General features: G+C 40.8%; 1 protein-coding gene across 2 annotated transcripts in view; it reads right to left on the minus strand.

Moving 5' to 3' along the window:
* Window positions 1-24,544, minus strand: part of DOCK11 (dedicator of cytokinesis 11) — a 428,541-nt gene that overhangs the window by 109,757 nt on the left and 294,240 nt on the right. For both annotated transcript variants that reach the window (XM_056539360.1, XM_056539359.1), the window contains exon 45: window positions 7,283-7,389. In XM_056539360.1, the coding sequence (XP_056395335.1) occupies window positions 7,283-7,389 (107 nt within the window). The remainder of the gene's footprint in view (window positions 1-7,282; window positions 7,390-24,544) is intronic.

The following is a 24,544-nucleotide window of genomic DNA, read 5'->3' on the forward strand; positions in this document are numbered from 1 at the left end:
AGTCTTTGTATTCTATTAGGTAAATGAATGGGGATAGTTTCTAAAATAATTAATTTTAGAGTTTCAGTGTTTTTTTGATGATAGAGAGTGAAATGACGGGAAAGACTATGCAACAAAAAACCATGTTTTATGTTCCATCTGTGTTTGTTCATCCTGGAGCGCACCGTTTGTGTGGTACGGCCAACATATTGGCGATCGCAACCACAGGTTAATAAATAAATAGCAAAAGTGGTGTCGCAATTTAATGAATCCTTAATTTTGAATGTTTGTTGTGTAAAAAAGGAAGAAAAGGTATCAGTTTGGATAATCCATTCACAACAGAGGCAGCGACTTTTTTTTACAAGGAAAACAATATGGTTTAATAGAACAGGAATTCTGTGGTATACGATATTCGGAAAATCTGCTAGGGGCTAATAAATTGCTGAGATTTTTGGAACGTCTGTAGGTGACATTAGGGACTGGGGGAATTAATTGGTTTAAAATTTTATCATTTTGGATAATGGGCCAATTTTTAGTTAATATTTTTCTAATATTAGATGCCTCAATATTGAAATTCGTAACAAAATTGTATCTAAAGGGGTTAAGAAGCTGATTAGAGCTGGATTTTTTAGAAATAGATGTAACCAAATCAGATTGTTTTTTATCTTTTACCTTCAGATATGCCTTAGTAAGAAGCGATTTGGGATAGCCCTTTTGTATAAAGCGTTGTTTTAAAACCTCAGCTTGAGAGATAAAATCTGAATCAGAGGTGCAATTTCTACGAATTCGTAAATATTGGCCGAAAGGCACCCCTCTTAGCCAGCTTGGATAATGTGCACTGTCGAACTGTAAAAAACTATTAATATCGACAGATTTGAAAAAAGTCTTCGTCGAAATAGTGCCATCGACTGTTTTATGGATGTCAAGGTCTAAAAATTGGATAGAATTTTCTGCATAATGCATAGTAAATTTAATACCCCATGTGTTAGTGTTCAACTCTTGGACAAAGAGGTCAGCTTCATGTTTGGTACCTACCCAGATCAAAAAAAGGTCGTCTATATAACGACGAAAGAAGAAAACGGACTTAAAGAACAGGGACTGTGCCATGACAAGGGACTCGAATCGCCCCATGAACAGATTAGCGTAACTAGGGGCGAATCGAGTCCCCATGGCACAGCCCCTACTCTGCCGATAAATGGTATGATTGAATTCGAAAACATTATTAAGAAGAATAAATCTAATGGACTCCAGTAAAAATTCTGACTGGCTGGGGTTAAGTGAAGGGTCCTCTTGTAAAAAATGTTTAATTGCCGGAACACCTAAATCAGTGGAGATGTTAGAATAAAGGGAGCACACATCCAGGGTAAGAAAACTATAATAGGGGGGTAGGGATAGGGCATGTAATTCCGAAATAAGTTGAGCTGAATCTCTCAAATAAGATGGTAATTGTAAAACAAAAGGTTGAAGGAATAAATCTATAAAGTGAGAAAGGTTTGCAGTAATCGAACCAATACCTGAAATAATAGGTCTACCAGGGGGGTTGGTTAAACATTTATGTAATTTGGGTAAATAATAAAAAATAGGTAAATTATAATTTTTAATATTGAGAAATGTGTGCTCCCTTTTATCCAACAATTGTTTTTCTGTAGCTCCACCTATAAGCAAACAATATTGTGAAAAAATATGAGGGGAAGGGTCATAAGAAAGCGGAGTATAATATTCAAGGTCTGATAAAATTCTAAGGGCTTCATTTTTATAATCAGCCCTATTCAAAACAGCAACCCCCCCACCTTTATCTGCAGGGCGAACAATAATAGATTTATTGTTCTGTATGGATTTAATTGCAATTCTCTCAGCAGAAGTTAAATTATCATTTTCCTTAAAAATAACAGATTTATCACATAAATTTGAAAAATCTTGCATGACCATATGATAAAAAGTCTCAAGATGGCTGCCACGATTATGTAGAGGATAAAACGAAGATTTGGGTTTTACTGGTACATGACGAGCTGGAGTCATGTCAACTAGTGTGGTAACAGGAATTGAAATATTATCAATATTAGAATTACAAACTCCCGAATTCGAAATTTGGGGGGTATTAGTAGTTTGATGGTCCGATCTATTCTGGATAAAGAAATGACGAAAGGAAAACCCAGAGGTTGCAGAGTAGGTCAGAGAAAACGCCAACCCACCTCTACAATTATCTCAAAGACAGAAAAATTAATAACAAAAAAAGAAACTATAAAAATTTTTAATCTATCTAACTATATACTTTCCGAAAATGAAACGAATTTACTCGCGAAAGGACTGTCTTTTTGTCCTGCTGCACGTCCGAACGATTTTCAGTTATTTTTAGATTTAAACGATTTTATTCGTAGATTAACATTGAGCCGTCATTTCTTTATCCAGAATAGATCGGACCATCAAACTACTAATACCCCCCAAATTTCGAATTCGGGAGTTTGTAATTCTAATATTGATAATATTTCAATTCCTGTTACCACACTAGTTGACATGACTCCAGCTCGTCATGTACCAGTAAAACCCAAATCTTCGTTTTATCCTCTACATAATCGTGGCAGCCATCTTGAGACTTTTTATCATATGGTCATGCAAGATTTTTCAAATTTATGTGATAAATCTGTTATTTTTAAGGAAAATGATAATTTAACTTCTGCTGAGAGAATTGCAATTAAATCCATACAGAACAATAAATCTATTATTGTTCGCCCTGCAGATAAAGGTGGGGGGGTTGCTGTTTTGAATAGGGCTGATTATAAAAATGAAGCCCTTAGAATTTTATCAGACCTTGAATATTATACTCCGCTTTCTTATGACCCTTCCCCTCATATTTTTTCACAATATTGTTTGCTTATAGGTGGAGCTACAGAAAAACAATTGTTGGATAAAAGCGAGCACACATTTCTCAATATTAAAAATTATAATTTACCTATTTTTTATTATTTACCCAAATTACATAAATGTTTAACCAACCCCCCTGGTAGACCTATTATTTCAGGTATTGGTTCGATTACTGCAAACCTTTCTCACTTTATAGATTTATTCCTTCAACCTTTTGTTTTACAATTACCATCTTATTTGAGAGATTCAGCTCAACTTATTTCGGAATTACATGCCCTATCCCTACCCCCCTATTATAGTTTTCTTACCCTGGATGTGTGCTCCCTTTATTCTAACATCTCCACTGATTTAGGTGTTCCGGCAATTAAACATTTTTTACAAGAGGACCCTTCACTTAACCCCAGCCAGTCAGAATTTTTACTGGAGTCCATTAGATTTATTCTTCTTAATAATGTTTTCGAATTCAATCATACCATTTATCGGCAGAGTAGGGGCTGTGCCATGGGGACTCGATTCGCCCCTAGTTACGCTAATCTGTTCATGGGGCGATTCGAGTCCCTTGTCATGGCACAGTCCCTGTTCTTTAAGTCCGTTTTCTTCTTTCGTCGTTATATAGACGACCTTTTTTTGATCTGGGTAGGTACCAAACATGAAGCTGACCTCTTTGTCCAAGAGTTGAACACTAACACATGGGGTATTAAATTTACTATGCATTATGCAGAAAATTCTATCCAATTTTTAGACCTTGACATCCATAAAACAGTCGATGGCACTATTTCGACGAAGACTTTTTTCAAATCTGTCGATATTAATAGTTTTTTACAGTTCGACAGTGCACATTATCCAAGCTGGCTAAGAGGGGTGCCTTTCGGCCAATATTTACGAATTCGTAGAAATTGCACCTCTGATTCAGATTTTATCTCTCAAGCTGAGGTTTTAAAACAACGCTTTATACAAAAGGGCTATCCCAAATCGCTTCTTACTAAGGCATATCTGAAGGTAAAAGATAAAAAACAATCTGATTTGGTTACATCTATTTCTAAAAAATCCAGCTCTAATCAGCTTCTTAACCCCTTTAGATACAATTTTGTTACGAATTTCAATATTGAGGCATCTAATATTAGAAAAATATTAACTAAAAATTGGCCCATTATCCAAAATGATAAAATTTTAAACCAATTAATTCCCCCAGTCCCTAATGTCACCTACAGACGTTCCAAAAATCTCAGCAATTTATTAGCCCCTAGCAGATTTTCCGAATATCGTATACCACAGAATTCCTGTTCTATTAAACCATATTGTTTTCCTTGTAAAAAAAGTCGCTGCCTCTGTTGTGAATGGATTATCCAAACTGATACCTTTTCTTCCTTTTTTACACAACAAACATTCAAAATTAAGGATTCATTAAATTGCGACACCACTTTTGCTATTTATTTATTAACCTGTGGTTGCGATCGCCAATATGTTGGCCGTACCACACAAACGGTGCGCTCCAGGATGAACAAACACAGATGGAACATAAAACATGGTTTTTTGTTGCATAGTCTTTCCCGTCATTTCACTCTCTATCATCAAAAAAACACTGAAACTCTAAAATTAATTATTTTAGAAACTATCCCCATTCATTTACCTAATAGAATACAAAGACTTAATAATCGCGAATCCTTTTGGATTCACAAATTACATACTTTGCACCCTCAAGGTTTTAATGAATGTATTGATACAGTTAAATAATTTGATAATTTGGGATTTAAAAATTTCCCATCGTTCCATATGGATTAATTTTGAAAACATCATGTCCTGATTTTTCCTTGCTCCTTCTGTACTGTTCACCCTGGAGCGCCCCATGGTGTATTTATTTATTCATTTTTTTATGTTTTATTATCTAAGTTTTGTTGATTTCTCTTTCTTCTTCTTTTTTACATATAAACATTTTTGTATTTTTAATTCATTTATTGTTTGTTAATCCGGATTCCTGTACGAATATTCACACCCTGCTTTTTCGCCGGTTGCTGTATTCAATACCGCATTAGTTAATTGAGTTTATCTTATTCTCTAAGTAGTGTTCATACATTCCCCTCTGATCAGTTGCGGTTTGGTTTATCGCACTGTCTCTTATTATTTTTTATTATTTTATTTTATTATTTTTTAATAAGGTAGCGATATACAATTAAATAATAATTTTTCTATCTTTTGAACCAATTGACATGACTTTTTATACCATATATATTTTTTGAAATAATATCCAACTTGTGTTGTTGAGTGTCGCACCGGCGATTTAGCGGAGCGATTTCTTGAGTCGTTTTGGTGTCATATTCACATCACATGCGATAATTATAATCATGTTATATATATTTATATATATATTTATAGGATTGCATTGTGTTTTCATATTGCTGTCTTATTACTACTACTTTTGTGATTTCTGTTTATATATATTTATGTATCTTTTTTATATATTGTCATATGGATATGTAACTCTACGTAACAATTCTTTTCAAAAAGCACTCTAATGGTTAATTCCTGGAGGTATATATACCTGTTACCAGCCTCCCTTTGTCATGCCTGATGAAGCTGCGCATGCGCTGCGAAACGTGTTGCATCTAATAAATCCATTGATTTTACTTGGCTGTCTGATGGTTCCTCTCTGCGCCAGACAAACTCCTGACTCCCTGGTCATTCGCCTTTGATTTCATACCTATCCAGGAGGGCTGCAGTGGACCTGCCTTCATATCTCTTCTGCTTCTAACCTTGTTGTGTGTGGGCGCACAACCAACTTTGGTAAGCGGCTTGGGAATTACCTTCCCCTACCCCCACCTGCAAGATCTACTGATCCCGCACATGAGGCGCCTTCCTTCCTTTCTCTAGATTGAAGTGAATGGAGCCAAGTTGTAAAACCACACCCAACCTGGAGACAGACGTGGAGCTGTTTTTGAAAGAAAGTAGCTGTGTTTTTCTATTCCTGGATAACCCCTTTAAATGTCGACTTTTGCAATAAACATTTTAGTAAATTACGAAACTTTACAAGAAAACATTTAAACAACTGCCCCAAAAACTGAATTTTTAACCCAATACAGTGGCTTGTCCGAAAAGTTATTCTAAAAACCCTACAGATTTATTATTTATAATTATTTTTTCACAAATCTTCCAGTGATCAGAAAATCCAACATAAATGTGTAGCTAGGAAAATTTACTGTGGGTTCTTTTGTATAAAACAGAAGGGAGCGCAATGACCACTTTTTTTAAATCTGTGTGCCAAATTTGTAAATCTGGTGAAAAAGCCTGGTTGGATAAAATCCAAATGGGGAAAAAATATTAAAACTAGGGAACTAAGTCAACAAATGGCCTGATTGTAGCAAGAGGGTGATAACATGCACAACTCCTCTTTTTCTCACCCCTGTAGATGGTAAGAAGTAGGGGAAACATCAGACTAAACAGTTTGTTTGTAGTCAGTTGCCATGAAGACACATAGGCCTGCATATCGGCTGTAGAAACAATACAGTAAAGCCTCTTACTATCATGACTATCTACATAGTTACTTTATTTTTCATTTTATGTGCACAAGAAAAATAAAAAAAAAGTGACTGCAAAGGTGGACAGAGCCTTTAAATGTAAGACATTAGCACACCAATACAACTGTGTAATTCTGCAGCTGGGCAATAAATTCTCCAATGTATGCATTACATATTTTGCAGAATTACACATACCTTTGAGCTTTTGCAGATTTTAAAGAAGCCTTTAAAAGTTAACTATTCAATCTACTGACAGTCTCTAGCATATTTTTTTTTCTAGAATTTTTCAATGTATTTAAAATCATTCAGAAGTTTTGACATGAGGCACATACAATATAATGTTATGATTAAGTGACTAAATGATACCAGAATTTCAATACTTTTGCATTGCTATGTAAATAATGCTTGTAAAAAATTGTGATACATTGATACCCCTCCATCTCATAACTTCAAATTTGCATGCTATATATATATATATATATATATATAGAGAGAGAGAGAGAGAGAGAGAGAGAGAGAGAGAGAGAATTGAAATAAAAAAGAAAAAAAAAACCTGGATGTTTTCCGTATGGCGTCTGCCCCAAAAGATACAGTGTGCCACTGTATCTTTTGGGGAAGGCGCCATATGGAAAATGTCCAGTTTTCTATTTTTATTTCAATTCTCTACCTCTACCGCACCGTCCTCTGGAGGTCACGGTGAAGGACGCCGAGGTAGCCACCCATCTGTACCTACGCACCTCAAGCGAGTCTACATGCAATCCAAGGCGTTGTGCCCTTAGCACAACGACACACGGTAAGGTGCATTTAATCCTGTGCACAGTACCCCATCAAAGCAATATTCCACTAGGAGCGCACCTCTCTTTTTTCTACTTTTCATATTTATATGTCTGATAAGTAACACCACAAAAAAGGAAGGAAAATAATGTTACCTCACTGTAATAGACATCCAATATGCCAGCATCTTCTTTCATGGCCGCCTCCTCATCAATATTGGGTGTGATCTTCTTAAATACAGAACAGCCACTGTGAAAGAGTTCTTGTAAAAAAAATATATATTATTAATAATTTAGGATTTTTTCATTTGCTAAATATATTTTTCAATAGCACCCAGTATACTTCCAGCATCAACAAAGCTGTTATTAGGTTAGGTTTCAACACAGGTCTTTTTCTGGTGTTTTTTTGGACAACTGCGTCTGCAGTCATTACAGGAGTACTCTGATTTATAAATTTATAACCCCCATTTATGTCACCCATGGCTGTACCTCTCTGGCCATGTACTTCTTGCTCCAATCGGTCCAGCCGCTCTTCCGGTGCGGAGCTCCGCTTTTCCTGGCAATTCTTGGTTATGGTGGTGTGGAGGATGACGTAAAAATCGTCATCCCTTGCTGCAAGTTCCTGTCCCTCCGTGCCTCCCTCCTCCTTAATCCCTCCCCTTCTCCTGCTCTCCCCTCCCTAATAATTTCAATAGTAATGCCCCCCCCGATGCCGCCCATGCCCCTAAACCCACCTAAACCCAACCCACAATCATCTGTGTCTCCCTCCCCCTCACCAATGAGAGTGAGTTCTGCCGCTGCACTCGGGTAACAGCGGAGATTTAGCTATGTGAGCACATGCTGCTCGCATAGCTACATCTCCCGTGATGCCAGAGAAGCAGCGTGACGGACTCCCACAACAACACCATAATGGTAATAAAGACCCCCCCCCCCCCTTGTATAGTGCAAAACACATACATATGACAGTCCTGTTGCCACAAACTGTAGCATAACTAGAACTCCCAGAATGCCCATATAGTGCATGCTGGAAGTTGTAGTTGTGCAACAGCTGGAGGCACTCTTTCTTTCAAATATATATATATATATTTTTTTTTAATGTAATAAGGAGTGCCTTCAGCTGTTGCATAATTACAAATTTCAGCATGCATGGTCTGGGCATGCTGGAAGTTATAGTTTTGCAATCGCCGGAGGTACTCTTTTTGTCAAATATATGTTATATGCTGTTAGGAGTGCCTTCAGCTGTTGCATAACTACAAATTCCAGCATTCATGGTCTGAACATGCTGGGAGTTGTAGTTTTGCAACCGCGGGAGGCACTCTGGTTGTCAAGCATATACTCTTCTAAAACCCACTGTACACAAACGCCACTCTCTGTCCCTCCACAACCTGTTCAATCTTCTCATACCCGCTATACCCACACACACACGCTACTCTCTGTCCCTCCACAACCCTCTCTCTCCTCTCATACCCACACACACGCGCCACTCTCTGTACCTCCACAGCCCGCTCTCTCCTCTCATACCCACACACACGCGCCACTCTCTGTACCTCCACAGCCCTCTCTCTCCTCTCATACCCACACACAAACGCCACTCTCTGTACCTCCACAGCCCTCTCTCTCCTCTCATACACACGCGCCACTCTCTGTACCTCCACAGCCCTCTCTCTCCTCTCATACACACGCGCCACTCTCTGTACCTCCACAGCCCTCTCTCTCCTCTCATACCCACACACACACACGCCAATCTCTGTCCCTCCACAACCCGCTCTCTCGTTTTTAAAGTGAAAACTCATTTTTGAACCTAGATCAACATATAATTATTATTATTTTTTTGTCCAACCACAGCTTTCATCTGAACTTGAGGAAGAAGATGTAGAAATTCCTATGGAAGCACAATCCAGATGACAAAGATTCATGGAGAACACGGTAAATAATTGTTTACAACATAATTAACAAATTCACCTTGAATTTTTTTCCGTCATTCTACCAATTTAGCTTTTCTAAAAAATTACAAAAAAAAGGGGGGGTTTATTACAGTCCTTAATTGCAAATAATTTAAAGTATTTCATTATTGCAATATATATATATATATATATATATATATATGATACCTAATTATTGTGTCTCGTTGTAACAGCGGTATATTACAGGTCCGACATTCTCACTTATTTTATGGTCTACTTTTTATGTCTGCCCCTTCTAGAGTATTGTTTTTTTCACCTGATGAGTGATGCACTTTAAATATTATTTAACTCGTTTTACATGCAGTATACATTTTCAAATAAAGTGCACAGATGTTCTAGTCTTGTATAATTTTTCTGTAATCAAGGCTTTACAGAATATATTACAAAGAATGTAGGGAAGGACAGATGCTGAAAACAGATTGAGCCCATATTGCTTTCAAAATGATCCTCAATGGGGTCCAAATGAGGAGCGCCCAAGACCAATGTCTGATCCTGAAGGCAGGCTTCAAAATCGTAATTTGTGCAGATGCAACAATTGCAATTTAATATCATCCGTGTTGGAGAGCATTTATTGTCACCAGTGTGCACAAATAAATTATTTTCAACAGGATCACAGTTGTGTAATCTTTCATCCAGAATTTCAAAGATCTATACTAACAGCCAATAATTTAGAGGTTCATATGATTGTTCAGGGTGATATCAGTGAAAGTCAACTACGCCGTGATCAAAATAGGTATTATTTTCCATTCGAAAAGTATAACTTCTGTGTATTCATAAACTCACTTTAAATGTTATGATTAGTTTTCTACAATTTATGAATAACCCCCTGTGCCAGTTCTTAAAAACGGCATAAATATGTAAATAAATAGCTTACCTTGGTTAACCCATTGTGCTGCTATTGGTTTATCAGTTGTCCTTGTATTCGGCTTCTTGGTGGACAGTCAGTCACGCTGAGCTTAGCCTATAGATCTGACACAGCAATCTCACGCTGTAGATGGTGATTCTATAAGTTCATTGTGACGCACCGTCCACCGTAAAAAAGAGGAATACAATGGTAACGGATTGTGACACCCAAAGCGAACAAACGGTGTAACATTGTATGGTGACTTTAATTTATATTTGTAAAGTTTTTCTGACCCGGCAAAAATTTATTCCCAAATAGTAAAATAGTAGCCCCTTTATTATTAGAAAATATCTGTCCCGCTATACACGTCCACAGCCACAACTCCCCCCCCCCCCCCCAAACTTGTTAGTGTGCTTAATGTCTACATTGCAAACCAAAAATATTATTATTATTTCTTCTCTTTTTTTATAGAGAATACCGCTGGGTGGCTTACAGAATTTTTACAGCTACAATCTACGGCTTCCTTTGCAGGGGAAATAGAGTGCCTATACCTTCCTGTGTCCTTACAGCTATTAGGGAAAGATTTCCTGACCAAAATAATGTCTACACTGGATTTCAGTGGTACAGTGGTTTCCACACATCAAGGGCTCCATATGGGCCCAAAACATTATTTTTTTTTTCACCTTTGGTTTTTACAAATAATTTAGAAGTTTTTTGGTTAAGTGTTTGACCTGCTTATGTTTATTTTAATATCTGATAATTTATTTTTTACATTTTTGTTTTATTTGTTATTTATTTACTATTTATATTTGAAACTTTTTTTTTCCTACCGTCAAATTATTCAAGAAAGTATAATGTTTACCATGTTTTGTTGTTTAAAAAAATCTAAATAATTGTTACATTATTTTCTATATTTTTTCAACATTGTTAATATTTTTTAAATAAATATTTATGTTTTCACCAAACAGAATGGTCTCATAGATTTTTAGGCAGTAGGATATATAATTTTTTTTAAAACAGGTGTTAGCCAACATAAGGTAATATTCAAATTTATGCCCGGTTCAGATAAGCCCACAATCCGGCATAGGTGAACTCAGCATAGTCCTTGAGCTACAGATGCCTTGACTGATGACAACGTGCTTCATATATCATAAGTTAAATATTATCCGGCATCAATAGTTTATTGACATTTGACAGGGTAAGGCTGTGTTTACATACTTCCGTAGTTCTGCACAGTTTCCCTCTGCCATGAACCGGAGGGAAAATGAAGCAAGAAATTATCTGATACATTTGAATAGTACAGGTCTTAGTCTTCCAGTGTTTAATTTTAAAATATTTATTTTATGTATTACTATATAATTAAACTGAGAAAAATACTCTCAACATAACTATAAAAGTTTTAATCTTGGTTACACATTTAATAACTAACCATTATAACCGAGGGCGGCAAACCAAAAACCTTATTTTTTCCATGAAAAAAATCTAATATAATCAAAAGTTCATAAAGAGGTCTTCATCTGAATCTTGACATGTATTCTTGTAACATGACTGCTGTATCAGGTCTGGGAACTGGAGCTGTGTTCGAGGGGTAGAGTACTCTTTGCGATTGCCAATCGCTTACACTTGGGTCCAGTGCTACTTTCACAATATTGTCCAGAACTTCCTTCAGAAATTCCTGAGAGGTGGGATCATAGACTGCTTTAACAACCCATGATCTCCTACCGTTTGAGTACACATACGTGTATTGTTGACTTCCAATTGCTTCAGTTGCAGCTGTTTCAGTTGCAGCTGATCTTACACTTGCTTGGATCCGGCCAACATTTTTGTTATCATCCAAAGCCGATTGATGAGTCCTTGCTTTCATAGAATCAATGAAAAAATGAATCCTCTTTGGCCGGTATTTTAAGCACACACTTTGGTAAACCAGTGTGGCAGAAATAGGATAGCTGCCGTATGTCTTTTATAAGTGCAGGATTTAAATAAATTTGTGGGTTGAGTGGTGGTTGCCCTAGTGTCAACCATTTATTATTCTCAATCTGATTATCTGTAAGTGGTGGATGTTGGCATTCAAAGTATAAAAAGTTATCCTCCCACGAGTGCTCATTTGCAACGAGGTGCACCACGGACTTCCATCTCTCGACCAATATATACCGTATTTATGGGCGTATAACACGCACTTTTTAGGCAAAAATTTTTAGCCTAAAGTCTATGTGCGTGTTATACGCCGATACCGCCCCAGGAAAGGCAGGGGGAGAGAGGCCGTCGCTGCCCGCTTCTCTCCCCCTGCCTTCCCTGGGGTCTAGAGCCCTGCTGCCGGGCCTTCTCACCCCCTGGCTATCGGCGCCGCTGCCTGTTCTGTCCCCCTGACTATCAGTACCCGCGCCCCACTGCCGGCGCCGATAGCCAGGGGGAGAGAAGGGGCAGCGGCACCCATTGCCGGCGCTGCTGCCCCGTTGCCTCCCCCCATCCCCGGTGGCATAATTACCTAAGTCGGGTCCGCGCTGCTGCAGGCCTCCGGCGTGCGTCCCCTTCGTCGTTGCTATGCGCTGCACGTCGTTGCTATGCGCTGCATAGCAACGACGCAGGGGACGCACGCCGTAGGCCTGCAGCAGCGCGGACCCGACTCAGGTAATTATGCCACCGGGGATGGGGGGAGGCAACGGGGCAGCGGCGCCGGCAATGCCGCTGCCCCTTCTCTCCCCCTGGCTGTCGGCGCCGCTTTTCTCCCCCTAGCTATCGACGCCGGCAGTGGGGCGCCGGCACCGATAGTCAGGGGGACAGAACGGGCAGTGGCGCCGATAGCCAGGGGGAGAGAAGGGCCGGCAGCAGGGCTCTAGACCCCAGGAAAGGCAGGGGGAGAAAAGCAGGCAGCGACGGCCTCTCTCCCCCTGCCTTTCCTGGGGGTGTATCGGGGTATACACGCGCGCACACACGCACCCTCATTTTACCATGGATATTTGGGTAAAAAACTTTTACTTTTTTTTTGCAGGTTTGGGCTGTATCCATGAATTCAAAATCTCTGTGTTTCTGCTTTTTGCACCTGCTGCAATTTTGTTGCCCACTGATTTAGCAAGGTGCCAAACATCGAACTGGTGCTCAATAAATGGATATTTCTCACTCAGTATTGTTGGAATTGAGATGTGCCTGTCCATCATGCAAATATCCAGATTTTTATCCAATAAATTTCCAATGCACTTTTTAAAGGCTATCTTTTCCAAAGCAACTGAGGTGCCTGTGGGTCTCAGTTGTTTTACATGAAAGGCAACAATTTTTTTAATCAGCATCCATTAATAAATACATGCAGTATTTTGCACTAAATCCAGAAGAATGATTTTGACCGTCAGCGGTAAGGTACAGAGGTGCTCTGCCAATTTCACATAGAATTTCTTGTTGTTCTTTTTTCCAACTCCAATCAATTCCTGGAAAAATTTATTCTTTCTGATAAGCAAAAAAAGTTGCGGAGGATATTCTTTTTATGTTTATTGCTTTGAAATAGCTTTCAATCTTTTTAAAGCTGTTTCAGCTAAGTACGATAGCCAAAGATAACATGAGATTACCTGCAGGTTTATTGTTCACAGTGGGTTGTGATTTCCATAGATGCCTGATATGTCCCTGGGAACATTTTACTGTCAAAGACAGCATGCTTCCCTGGAAAGCATGCGTCAATGTTATAATTGCGGATGATGAACATGTTGTTGCAGAAATTGTCTCCCCGGCATGGCTACTAAAAGATGGAACATGCTCTACTTCTTCTGGATGAATTGTTGACAGAAAATCTGATTCCGCTACTAAATCTTCCTCAATCACAGTGTCAATTTCTTGACCTGTAGGAAGGTTGGAAGGCCCTTGCTCAATTCCTTCTGAGGTCAACACTCTTTCTATAGCCTCTGTAATTTATTCTGCAGAAATTAGTTTACGGCACAATTTCTTTTGTGATTTTTTTGGTATAGTCTTTTTTTTTCTCTTTGGACTCCGAAAATAAAAAAGCATGGTTTGACATGCAAAATCCTTTTTTGGTACACAGGCTGTACATTCTCTTTTGCTTGGTGTTAAAACAATTGGAGTTTCTGCAACTTTTTGTGCTAGACTCCTGATTGCCAGTTGATGTAAGTAGAGATGACAGTCCAGAAGATGTTGTGTGCTCCAAACTTTCAAAGGTTTCAGATATTCCTTGTAAGAGGGAGGTAGATGATGCAGACCTCAGAGAAGACTGCGAAGTTGTTGCGATGGGTATAACCATTGTGGACGGAGTGGTAATTTCCAATGATGATGATGTGAATGTTGTCAAAAATTGACGTAGGTAAAGTGGTGAATGAAACTGTTGCTGTCAACATTCCACTGGATTGACCAGATGATGAGGCTCTAGTCCAAAAGACTGTTGGTTCCGCATCTGGTCAGAGTTGACGTCGGTGTTCTTCTTATCTGTATGCAAGGTGTTCAAAGTGTAACGAACACATTCTATATGAATTATATACAATTTACCATAGACAATCTTCTGAACCATCTCCTGAGATTATCCGTAAACTAACCACTATTTTCCAGCCATTTTTAGATGCGTTCGCGTTGTATAGGAAAACTGTGCATAATCATGGATGAATCCTGCTTACGCCACGTACTTGGGCAACCTTTTATGATACACGATGGCACGCTAAGAAGATAATTATTTAAAAAAAAGCAAGATTAAAGTACTTTGGTGTTAGAAAATATTTATGATACATAAAACCCGGGACAGTGCAATTTATTTTCTGTATATAATGCCATTTTTGGTATATATATAAATCCAGAGATTATAGTAAATTTCAACTATATTCATTTCTTGGAATGTTTAATGGCTGAAGTTGTTAAAAATGGTGATGGTATCAGGAATTAATAAATGTGAATAGAACGAGAAAAAGGCAATTGAGGAATATTGTTATGATGAATGGATGTCTTATGTTGCATCTCAATTTATCAGAGCTAATCTTCATTTTCCAATACTAAAGTAACATCACTCTATTTATTTATTGTCATTACATCCTCACATACTATGAACTGTTAGACCGGTTTCAGGAACAGTTTCCCTTCTGAATGCACCGGGATAAAAATGATGCTAGAACTCATCTAATTCATTTGAAAAGGACAGTTCAAAAACTTCAAGCCTCTCATTTTTAAAGAAGAAATGTTTGAAACACTCGAGTTCATCCTTATAGAAGAACACAGCTTTCTGCCTTGCCATATCTACTGCCCAGAAACAATTGACGCAGTCTGCCAGACACCAATGATAATATAATGCTCTTGTCTCGAGCCTGTATACCCCTCTATACATCACTTTACTTTGTAAGACTTGTCACCTCCTGGCGGTAAATGTTTTGTCTTCACTTGTGACATCTTTTGTGCGTAGATTTTGGCTGAGTTCACCTATACTAGATGCCGTACATATGTGAACGCAGCCTGTGATCATTTACAGGCAGGAGGTGACAAGACTTTCAAGGTAAAGTGATGTAGAGAGGGGCATACATGCTTGAGACAAGAGCATTATATTCTCATTAGATAATTAGATTATTTTTTTATTTATTTACAAACATGTTTATAAAATGTAGGTTTGTTGGTCAAGACATCATGTAATGTATCACTGTTTGTAATTTCAATGAAGGACTTAAGATTTATACACTAAATTAGATTAGACAAAAAAAATGATATGGTGTGTGTGATAACCAGAGGGTGGGGGGATGTTTAATCATAGGTTCTTATGAGCAGACTAATTAGATAATGTCAGCCTACTACTACTTCAATGAAAAATATGATAGTGATCGTATATATATATATATATATATATATATATATATTAGCTGAGTACCCGGCGATGCCCGGTTTTTCCTTCCTAATCCTTCTTGTGGAGGAAAATCAACAGAGAAAGCTTTTGACTTCATGTCCCATCCTCATATATTGTTGCCATATCCTGTCCTCATATCCTGACCTCCTATCCCGACCTCCTATACCGTCCCCCTATCCCCGTCCTCATATCCCGACCTGTAATATGTGTACCAGGTATTGAAATATCTCCAGCCGTACAGAAGTTATGTGAGAACATACATTTCCCATTGATTTGCATGGTACGTTAAATAAAAACCCCGACCCTCACAAATGGGGGTAGTTAAGGGTTAAATTAACTATCATATATTTTAGGTGGACATATAAGTAACATGTGACCAAGTATTATCGAAATACCTCCAGCCTTTTGGAAGTTATGCAGTAACATATATTTCCCATTGACTTGTATGGGACTTTAAACAAAACCCCGACCCTGGCAAATGGGGGTGAGTAAGGGTTAAATTACCTATTCTATGTTTGTAGTTGACATATAAGTAACATGTGTGCCAAGTTTCATGTTAATATCTTTAGCCGTTTGGTTGTGATGCTGGAACATACACACATACACACGTTGAGTTTTATATATATAGACTAGCTGAGTACCCGGCGTTGCCCGGTTTTTCCTTCCTAATCCTTGTTGGGGAGGAAAATAAACAAAGGAGGAAGCTTTTGACTTCATATCCCGTCCTCATATATTGTTGTCATATCCCAACCCCATATCCTGACCTCCTATCCCGTCATCATATCTCAACCTCATATCCCGTCCTCACATCTCGTCCTCATATCCCATCCTCAAGTCCCGACCTCCTTTCCCGACCTCCTATCCAGTCCATCTAACCCAACCTCCTATCCCGTCCTCCTATCATGACCTCCTATCCCGTCCTCATATCCCGTCCTCCTATCTCGACCTCCTATCCCGACCTCCTATCCCAACCTCCTATCCCGTCCTCCTATCCAGTCCATCTATCCCGTCCTCCTATCGCGTCCTCGTATCCCGTTCTCATATCCCCTCCTCATATCTCGACCTCCTATCCCGAGCTCCTATCCCGTCCTCCTATCCCATTCTCCTATCCTGTCCTCCTATCCTGACCTCCTATGCCGTCCTCATATCCCGACCTGTAATATGTGTACCAGGTTTGAAATATCTCCAGCCAGACGGAAGTTATGTGGGAACATACATTTCCCATTGATTTGCATGGGACGTTAAACAAAAACCCCGACCCTCACATATGGGGGTAGTTAAGGGTTAAATTAACTATCCTATATTTAAGTGGACATATAAGTAACATGTGACCAAGTATTATCGAAATGTCTCCAGCCGTTTTGCAGTAACATTTATTTCCCATAGACTTGTATGGGACTTTAAACATAAACCCCGCCCCTGGTAAATGGGGGTGAGTAAGGGTTAAATCACCTATCCTATGTTTGTAGTTGACATATACGTAACATGTGTGCCAAGTTTCATGTTAATATCTTTAGCCGTTTGGACGTGATGCTGGAACATACACACATACATACATACATACACACATTGAGTTTTATATATATATATATATATATATATATATATATATATACTAGCTGAGTACCCGGCGTTGCACGGTTTTTCCTTCCTAGTCCTTGTTGGGGAGGAAAATAAACAAAGGAGGAAGATTTTGACTTCATATGCAGTCCTCATATATTGTTGTCATATCCCAACCCCATATCCTGACCTCCTATCCCGACCTCCTGTTCCGACCTCCTATACCGTCCTCCTATCCCGACCTCCTATCCTGATCTCCTATCCCATCCTCCTATCCTGACCTCCTATCTCGACCTCCTATCCCGTCCTCCTATCTCGACCTCCTATCCCGTCCTCCTATCCCGTCCTCCTATCTCAACCTCCTATCCCGGCCTCCTATCCCGGCCTCCTATCCTGACCTCCTATCCCGACCTCCTATCCCGTCCTCCTATCTCAACCTCCTATCCCGATCTCCTATCCCATCCTCCTTTCCCATCCTCATATCTCGATCTCCTATCTTGACCTCCTATCCCATCCTCCTATCTCAAACTCCTATCCCGTTCTCCTATCCCGACCTCATATCCCGACCTCCTATCACGTCCTCCTATCTCAACCTCCTATCTCAACCTCCTATTCTGTCCTCCTATCCTGACCTCCTATCCTGACCTCCTATCCCGTCCTGCTTTCCCGTCCTCATATCTCGACCTCCTATCTTGACCTCCTATCCCAACCTCCTATCCAGATCTCCTATCCCGTCCTCCTATCTCAACCTCCTATCCTGTCCTCCTATCCTGACCTCCTATCCCATCCTCCTATCCCGTCCTGCTTTCCCGTCCTTATATGTGTACCAGGTATTGAAATAGCTCCAGCCGTACGGAAATTATATGGGAACATACATTTCCCATTGATTTGCATGGGACAAAAACCCTGACCCTCACAAATGGGGGTAGTTCAGGGTTAAATTAACTATCCTATATTTTAAGTGGACATATACGTAACATGTGACCAAGTATTATCAAAATATCTCCAGCCGTTTGGAAGTTATGCAGTAACATATATTTCCCATTGACTTGCATGGGACTTAAAACATAAGCCCCGCCCCTGGCAAATGGGGGTGAGTAAGGGTTAAATTACCTATCCTATGTTTGTTGGTGACATATAAGTAACATGTGTGCCAATTTTCATGTTACTATCTTTAGCCGTTTGAAAGTTTTTGTGGAACATATATACACACACACACGTTGAGTTTTATATATATAGATATATATTTTATATTTATATAAATGTATTTATGTATGTGTGTGTGTATACTATTATTATTTCTCTAATAATCCTGTAAAGACAGATTCACATATACCAAACTGCCAGCATAGTTTTCCTCCGATGTGCACTGACAGGGAAAATGACAGTACGTTGTTTGGCAATACTATAATGTTTACATTTTTACACCAAATAGGTGGACACGCTATAAGGGAATCCTGAAAGGGGAACACAGCTCACTGCGTAACCCTTTCCAACACCCATAAACAATGGAAGTAAGATGCCATCTAACTGCTGACAAGAAGTGATCAGTTGGGGCATCATTTGCACTACTGAGTTGTTCTATGCAGGATGACAAACATTTGTGAACTCACCCCAATACCTTTATAATTTGTCTAACATTATACTGTTGGAACAATAACAAAGCTTTTCGGCTTCAATCACATATGTCCAGTATCCAACATAGGTGAACTTACCCTAAATCACAAACGCAACTGATGCCAAAACTGATGACAACTTATGATATGTGGTGTGGCATACAGTGTCCACTGTTTCTGGTCAGTAGATAGGGCAAGAACCAAAAGCTTAGTTCACTGGTCAGGATGCCCTTCAGCGTGTACAACCATCTGGAGTCAGTATTGTGATGCTGGATGATTGTGAACTTCGCCATTCAAATCAATGTGACAACTTTTAGCATAATTGCAGATGGCAGATGGAAACTTTGCCTGACACCTGACATATGTGAACTGTCACGATTCGGCTGGCAGGAGGTGGATCCTCTGTGCCAGAGAGGGATGGGCGTGGACCGTGCTAGTGGACCGGTTCTAAGCTGCTACTGGTTTTCACCAGAGCCCGCCGCAAAGCGGGATGGTCTTGCAGCGGCGGTAGCAACCAGGTCGTATCCACTAGCAACGGCTCAACCTCTCTGACTGCTGAAGATAGGCGCGGTACAAGGGAGTAGACAAGAGCAAGGTCGGACGTAGCAGAAGGTCGGGGCAGGCAGCAAGGATCGTAGTCAGGGGCAACGGCAGGAGGTCTGGAACACAGGCTAGGAACACACTGGGAAACGCTTTCACTGGCACGATGGCAACAAGATCCGGCAAGGAAGGGAAGGGGAAGTGAGGTTATATAGGAAAGTGCACAGGTGAATACACTGATTAAACCAACTGCGCCAATCAGTGGCGCAGTGGCCCTTTAAATCGCAGATACCCGGCGCGCGCGCCCTAAGGAGCGGGGCCGTGCGCGCCGGGACAGGACCGACGGAGAGCGAGTCAGGTACGGGAGCCGGGGTGCGCATCGCGAGCGGGCGCCACCCGCATCGCGAATCGCATCCCGGCTGGGAGAGGTATTGCAGCGCACCCGGTCAGCAGGTCTGACCGGGGCGCTGCGATTGCGAGGATGTTGCGAGCGCTCCGGGGAGGAGCGGGGACCCGGAGCGCTCGGCGTAACATGAACAAAGCCTTACAAGATTATGCAACATACCATAATATTTCATCACCATCACTGGACAAATACGGATACTCAAAAATACTATCTATCTATCTATGAGATAGTGGCATCTTGTAATTGATTTTTTTTGAACAAAGATTATTCGGCAAAGACAACCTTTCGTGAAAACTCACTTTTTCAGGATAAATACTGATAGTCCAATAAAATAGGTATTACAAGATTCTGCGACATCCTATGATTTAGCTTGAGCATTACTGGACTAATATGGCTACTCTAAAAAAAACTATATATAAAAATATATATATTTATACATATGTATATACCTATATACTATACTAAAGCCTAAGGTGGGAAATACATCATCCCCCCCTCCAGACCCCCGTCATTAACACCCCCATCATCATTACCCCTGTCATTATCCCCCTCATCAACATCACCCTGTCATTATCACCCCGTCATCATCACCCCATCATCATCACCCTGTCATTATCACCCTCATCATCATCCCCCTCGTCATCATCCCCCCTTCATCATCACTGCCTGTCAATCCCTTCGTCATCATCCAGACCCCCCTTTTGTTTTCTACTCACTTCCCCAGTAGTTGCTTTCTTGGTGGGAAGGAAGCGTGAGCTGGTCCGGGCCGTCCATCTTCGGCCATCTATGCTGCAGGGACCATCCGGTGGGGAGGGTTAGTTGTTCCAGCCTGTCCATCGTCACCGGGAGGCCCTCTTCTCCGCTCCGGGCCGGCCACGGACTAGTGACGTTGCATTGACGATGATGCGCAGGGACGTCCGTGCGCAGCAGACGTCCGTGACGTCCTTGCGCATGACCGTCCCTGCGTGGTAGCGTCAATGCAGCGTCACTAGTTTGGGGCCGGCCCGGAGTGGAGAAGAGTTTCCCGGTGAAGATGGACAGCCCGGAACGACTAACCCTCCCTACCGGACGGTCCCTGCAGCATAGTTGGCCGAAGATGGATTGCCTGGCCCATCCCCTCACAGCTAAGCCAGAAGCGTTTTTTGTTCACTCAAGTATAAGCAGAGGGGGTCGTTTTCAGTACGAAAAATCGTGCTGAAAAACTCGGCTTATACTCGAGTATATACGGTACATATACATAAATACACTTCTAAAATAAAATGAAGGGAACACTTAAAAAACACAATGTAACCCCAAGTCAATCACACTTATGTGAAATCACACTGTCCACTCAGGAAGCAACATTGATTGACAATCAATTTCACATGCTGTTGTGCAAATGGAACAAACAACAAGTGGAAATTAGAGGCAATTAGCAGGACACACCCAATAAAGGAGTGGTTCTGCAGGTGGTGACCACAGACCACTTCTCATTTCCTATGCTTCCTGGCTGATGTTTTGGTCACTTTTGAATGCTGGCAGTGCTTTCACTCTAGTGGTAGCATGAGATGGAGTCTACAACCCACAAAAGTGGCTTAGGTAGTGCAGCTCATTCAGGATGGCACATCAATGCGAGCTGTGGCAAGAAGGTTTGCTGTGTCTGTCAGCATAGTGTCCAGAGCATGGAGGTGCTACCAGGAGACAGGCCAGTACATCAGGAGACATGGAGGGGGCCGTAGGAGGGCAACAACCCAGCAGCAGGACCGCTACCTCCGCCTTTGTGCAAGGAGGAGCAGGAGGAGCACTGCCAGAGCCCTGCAAAATGACTTCCAGCAGGCCACAAATGTGCATGTGTCCACTCAAATGGTCACAAACAGACTCCATGAGGGCCGATGTCCACAGGTGGAGGTTTTGCTTCCAGACCAACACCATGCAAGACATTTGGCATTTGCCAGAGAACACCAAGATTGGCAAATTCGCCACTGGCGCCCTGTGCTCTTCACAGATTAAAGCAAGTTCACACTGAGCACATATGACAGAGGTGACAGAGTCTGGAGACACCAAGGAGAATGTTCTGCTGCCTGCAACATCCTCCAGCATGACAAGCATGGCAGTGGGTCAGTAATGGTGTGGGGGTGGCATTTCTTTGGGGGGCCGCGCAGCCCTCCATGTGATTGCCAGAGGTAGCCTGACTGCCATTAGGTACCGAGATGAGATCCTCAGACCCCTTGTGAGACCATATGCTGGTGCGGTTGGCCCTGGGTTCCTCCTATTGCAAAATAATACTAGACCTCATGTGGCTGGAGTGTGTCTGCAGTTCCTGCAAGAGGAAGGCATTGATGCTATGGACTGGCCCGCCCATTCTACAGACCTGAATCAAATTGAGCACATCTGGGACATCATGTCTCGCTCCATCCACCAACGCCACGTTGCACCACAAACTGTCCAGGAGTTGGCGGATGCTTTAGTCCAGGTCTGGGAGGACATCTCTCAGGAGACCATCCGCCACCTCATCAGGAGCATGCCCAGGCATTGTAGGGAGGTCATACGGGCACGTGGAGGCCACACACACTACTGAGCCTCATTTTGACTTGTTTTAAGGACATTACATCAAAGTTGGATCAGCCTGTAGTGTGGTTTTCCACTTTGATTTTGAGTGTGACTCCATATCCAGACCTCCATGGGTTGATAAATTTGATTTCCATCGATAATTTTTGTGTGATTTTGTTGTCAGCAGATTCAAGTATGTAAGTATTTCATACAATTGGTTCATTCATTCAGATCAAGGATATGTTATCTTAATATTCTCTTTATTTTTTTGAGCAGTGTATATAACAGAAATAAGATGCATGGCACTGTATACGGTATTGAAAAAAAAATCTATATGTGACGTTTAAAAATATAAGCTACTGATTTTCATCTGATAAGGTACAGCTACAACATAACAGTGTGCCTCCAGATTTTGTAAAAAAAAACATATAAACACACTATGCCACTATACCCTCCTAAATATATATATGAATGCATATAATATATTATTTAGAATGTGTATACATTGTATACTTAAATTATGGAATAGTAATGAATATCTCAAGAAACTTTATTCGCAAGAAATAAAAGGAAATGCCACACAGAAATTTGTGAAACACTAAATGTTTATTGACTTTACAACACCTATATACCTTTGGGGCATTCATATTATAATGAACAGTCTCCATTTACATAACAATGAATGCCCAGGTAGCTTGCAATGCTTTCACTTACGGCTACAATATAAAGATGACTAACTTGTTATTAGAATATCCCTGGTACTTATGGCAGCGTAACTATCATGGATATCATTGGACTACAGATATCAGATGACCGATCCCGAGGAATGTGTGTGTGTGCAGGATCTTGCGCAATATAAAACTTGCTAAGTGGTTTTGAGACTATACCTGGTAGTTACAGCAGCATAACTATCAGGGATATCATTGGCCTAAAGAGATCACATGTCCGGTCCCAGGAAGGGATGAGTGCGAGTGCGCATTCAGCTCGCGCTAATAGGCTGGAGGTATTGTGAAGCGTTTGCACAGCCCAGCGAATCATGGCTGTGGAAATGAAGATTATATGAATATGTAAATGGTGGAAGTAAGCGAGTTGCAACATAGAGCGGTGAGGATCTTGAACAAGGTGATGTTTTGTTACCAAGATGGCCGCAGTCCACAGCATGCGCGGGGTCCAAAATTCATAATTGTGGCAGACAGCCTGTACTTCCGGATTTAAGAAAAGTTGGGGATGCGTGCAAGTAAGGCAACAGAGGTAATTGAGGTGGTTATATAACTTATTGCTGGCTTTACAATGGGATAAGATAAGTTTGCTTCAGAGTACTCCTTTAAGCCAAAGCCAGACGTGTATTCAAATGGAATGAAAAATAAAAAGCAATGAGTTATAGTTCTCCATCCTACTGGATACACTTCTGGCTTTGGCTCAGAAACTGCAGTGGCATGATTGCATTAAAAAACAAAAAAAAAAAACACCAGAAAAAATAAAACAAACCTGTGTGGAAACCTAGACTAAGGGAATTCTATGCTAACAAAAAAGGTGTCCTCAAAGCTACAAAGACAGTCTGTCACTTGGGAGAACCTGTCCTACATTATGCAGACAATACATTGATCTGAACAAGCTCTTTGTAATGCTTTATTATTCCTGTGGTGGCGCTGCAAGGAAATTAACCATTAATTGGTAAGTGTCACCAAAGATTACAGCAAAATTCTTGGGATCCGAGCAGGGGACACTTTGTTATTAAAGGGGAACTTCTGTACAGAACATCTTATCCCGTATCCACGGGATAAGGGATAAGTGTCTGATCATGGAGAGGGGGTTGGGGTCCCTGCCCTGCACGATTACTGTAGACCACGGCACTAAACTGTGGCAGACACGCCCCATCCATGTATCTCTATGGTACAGCAGAACATACATGGAGGGGCGTGTCGGCCACCGCTTCGTGCTATGGTTGACAGTAAGTTGTGTAGGTCGCTTCATGAATGGATGAGAGCCAGGGTGCTGGGCAGGAGATCACGGGGCGGTGGGGGTCCCGACGGTCAGACCCCCTGCTATCTGACACTCATCCCCTATCCTGTCGTTAGGGGATAAGATGTTTAATTACACTTTAAAATTACACTTTGTTGGAGCAAAGAACCATATTTTACATTGAA

This window comes from Hyla sarda, chromosome 9 (assembly GCF_029499605.1).
Source record: "Hyla sarda isolate aHylSar1 chromosome 9, aHylSar1.hap1, whole genome shotgun sequence".
Classification (NCBI taxonomy): Eukaryota; Metazoa; Chordata; class Amphibia; order Anura; family Hylidae; genus Hyla; species Hyla sarda.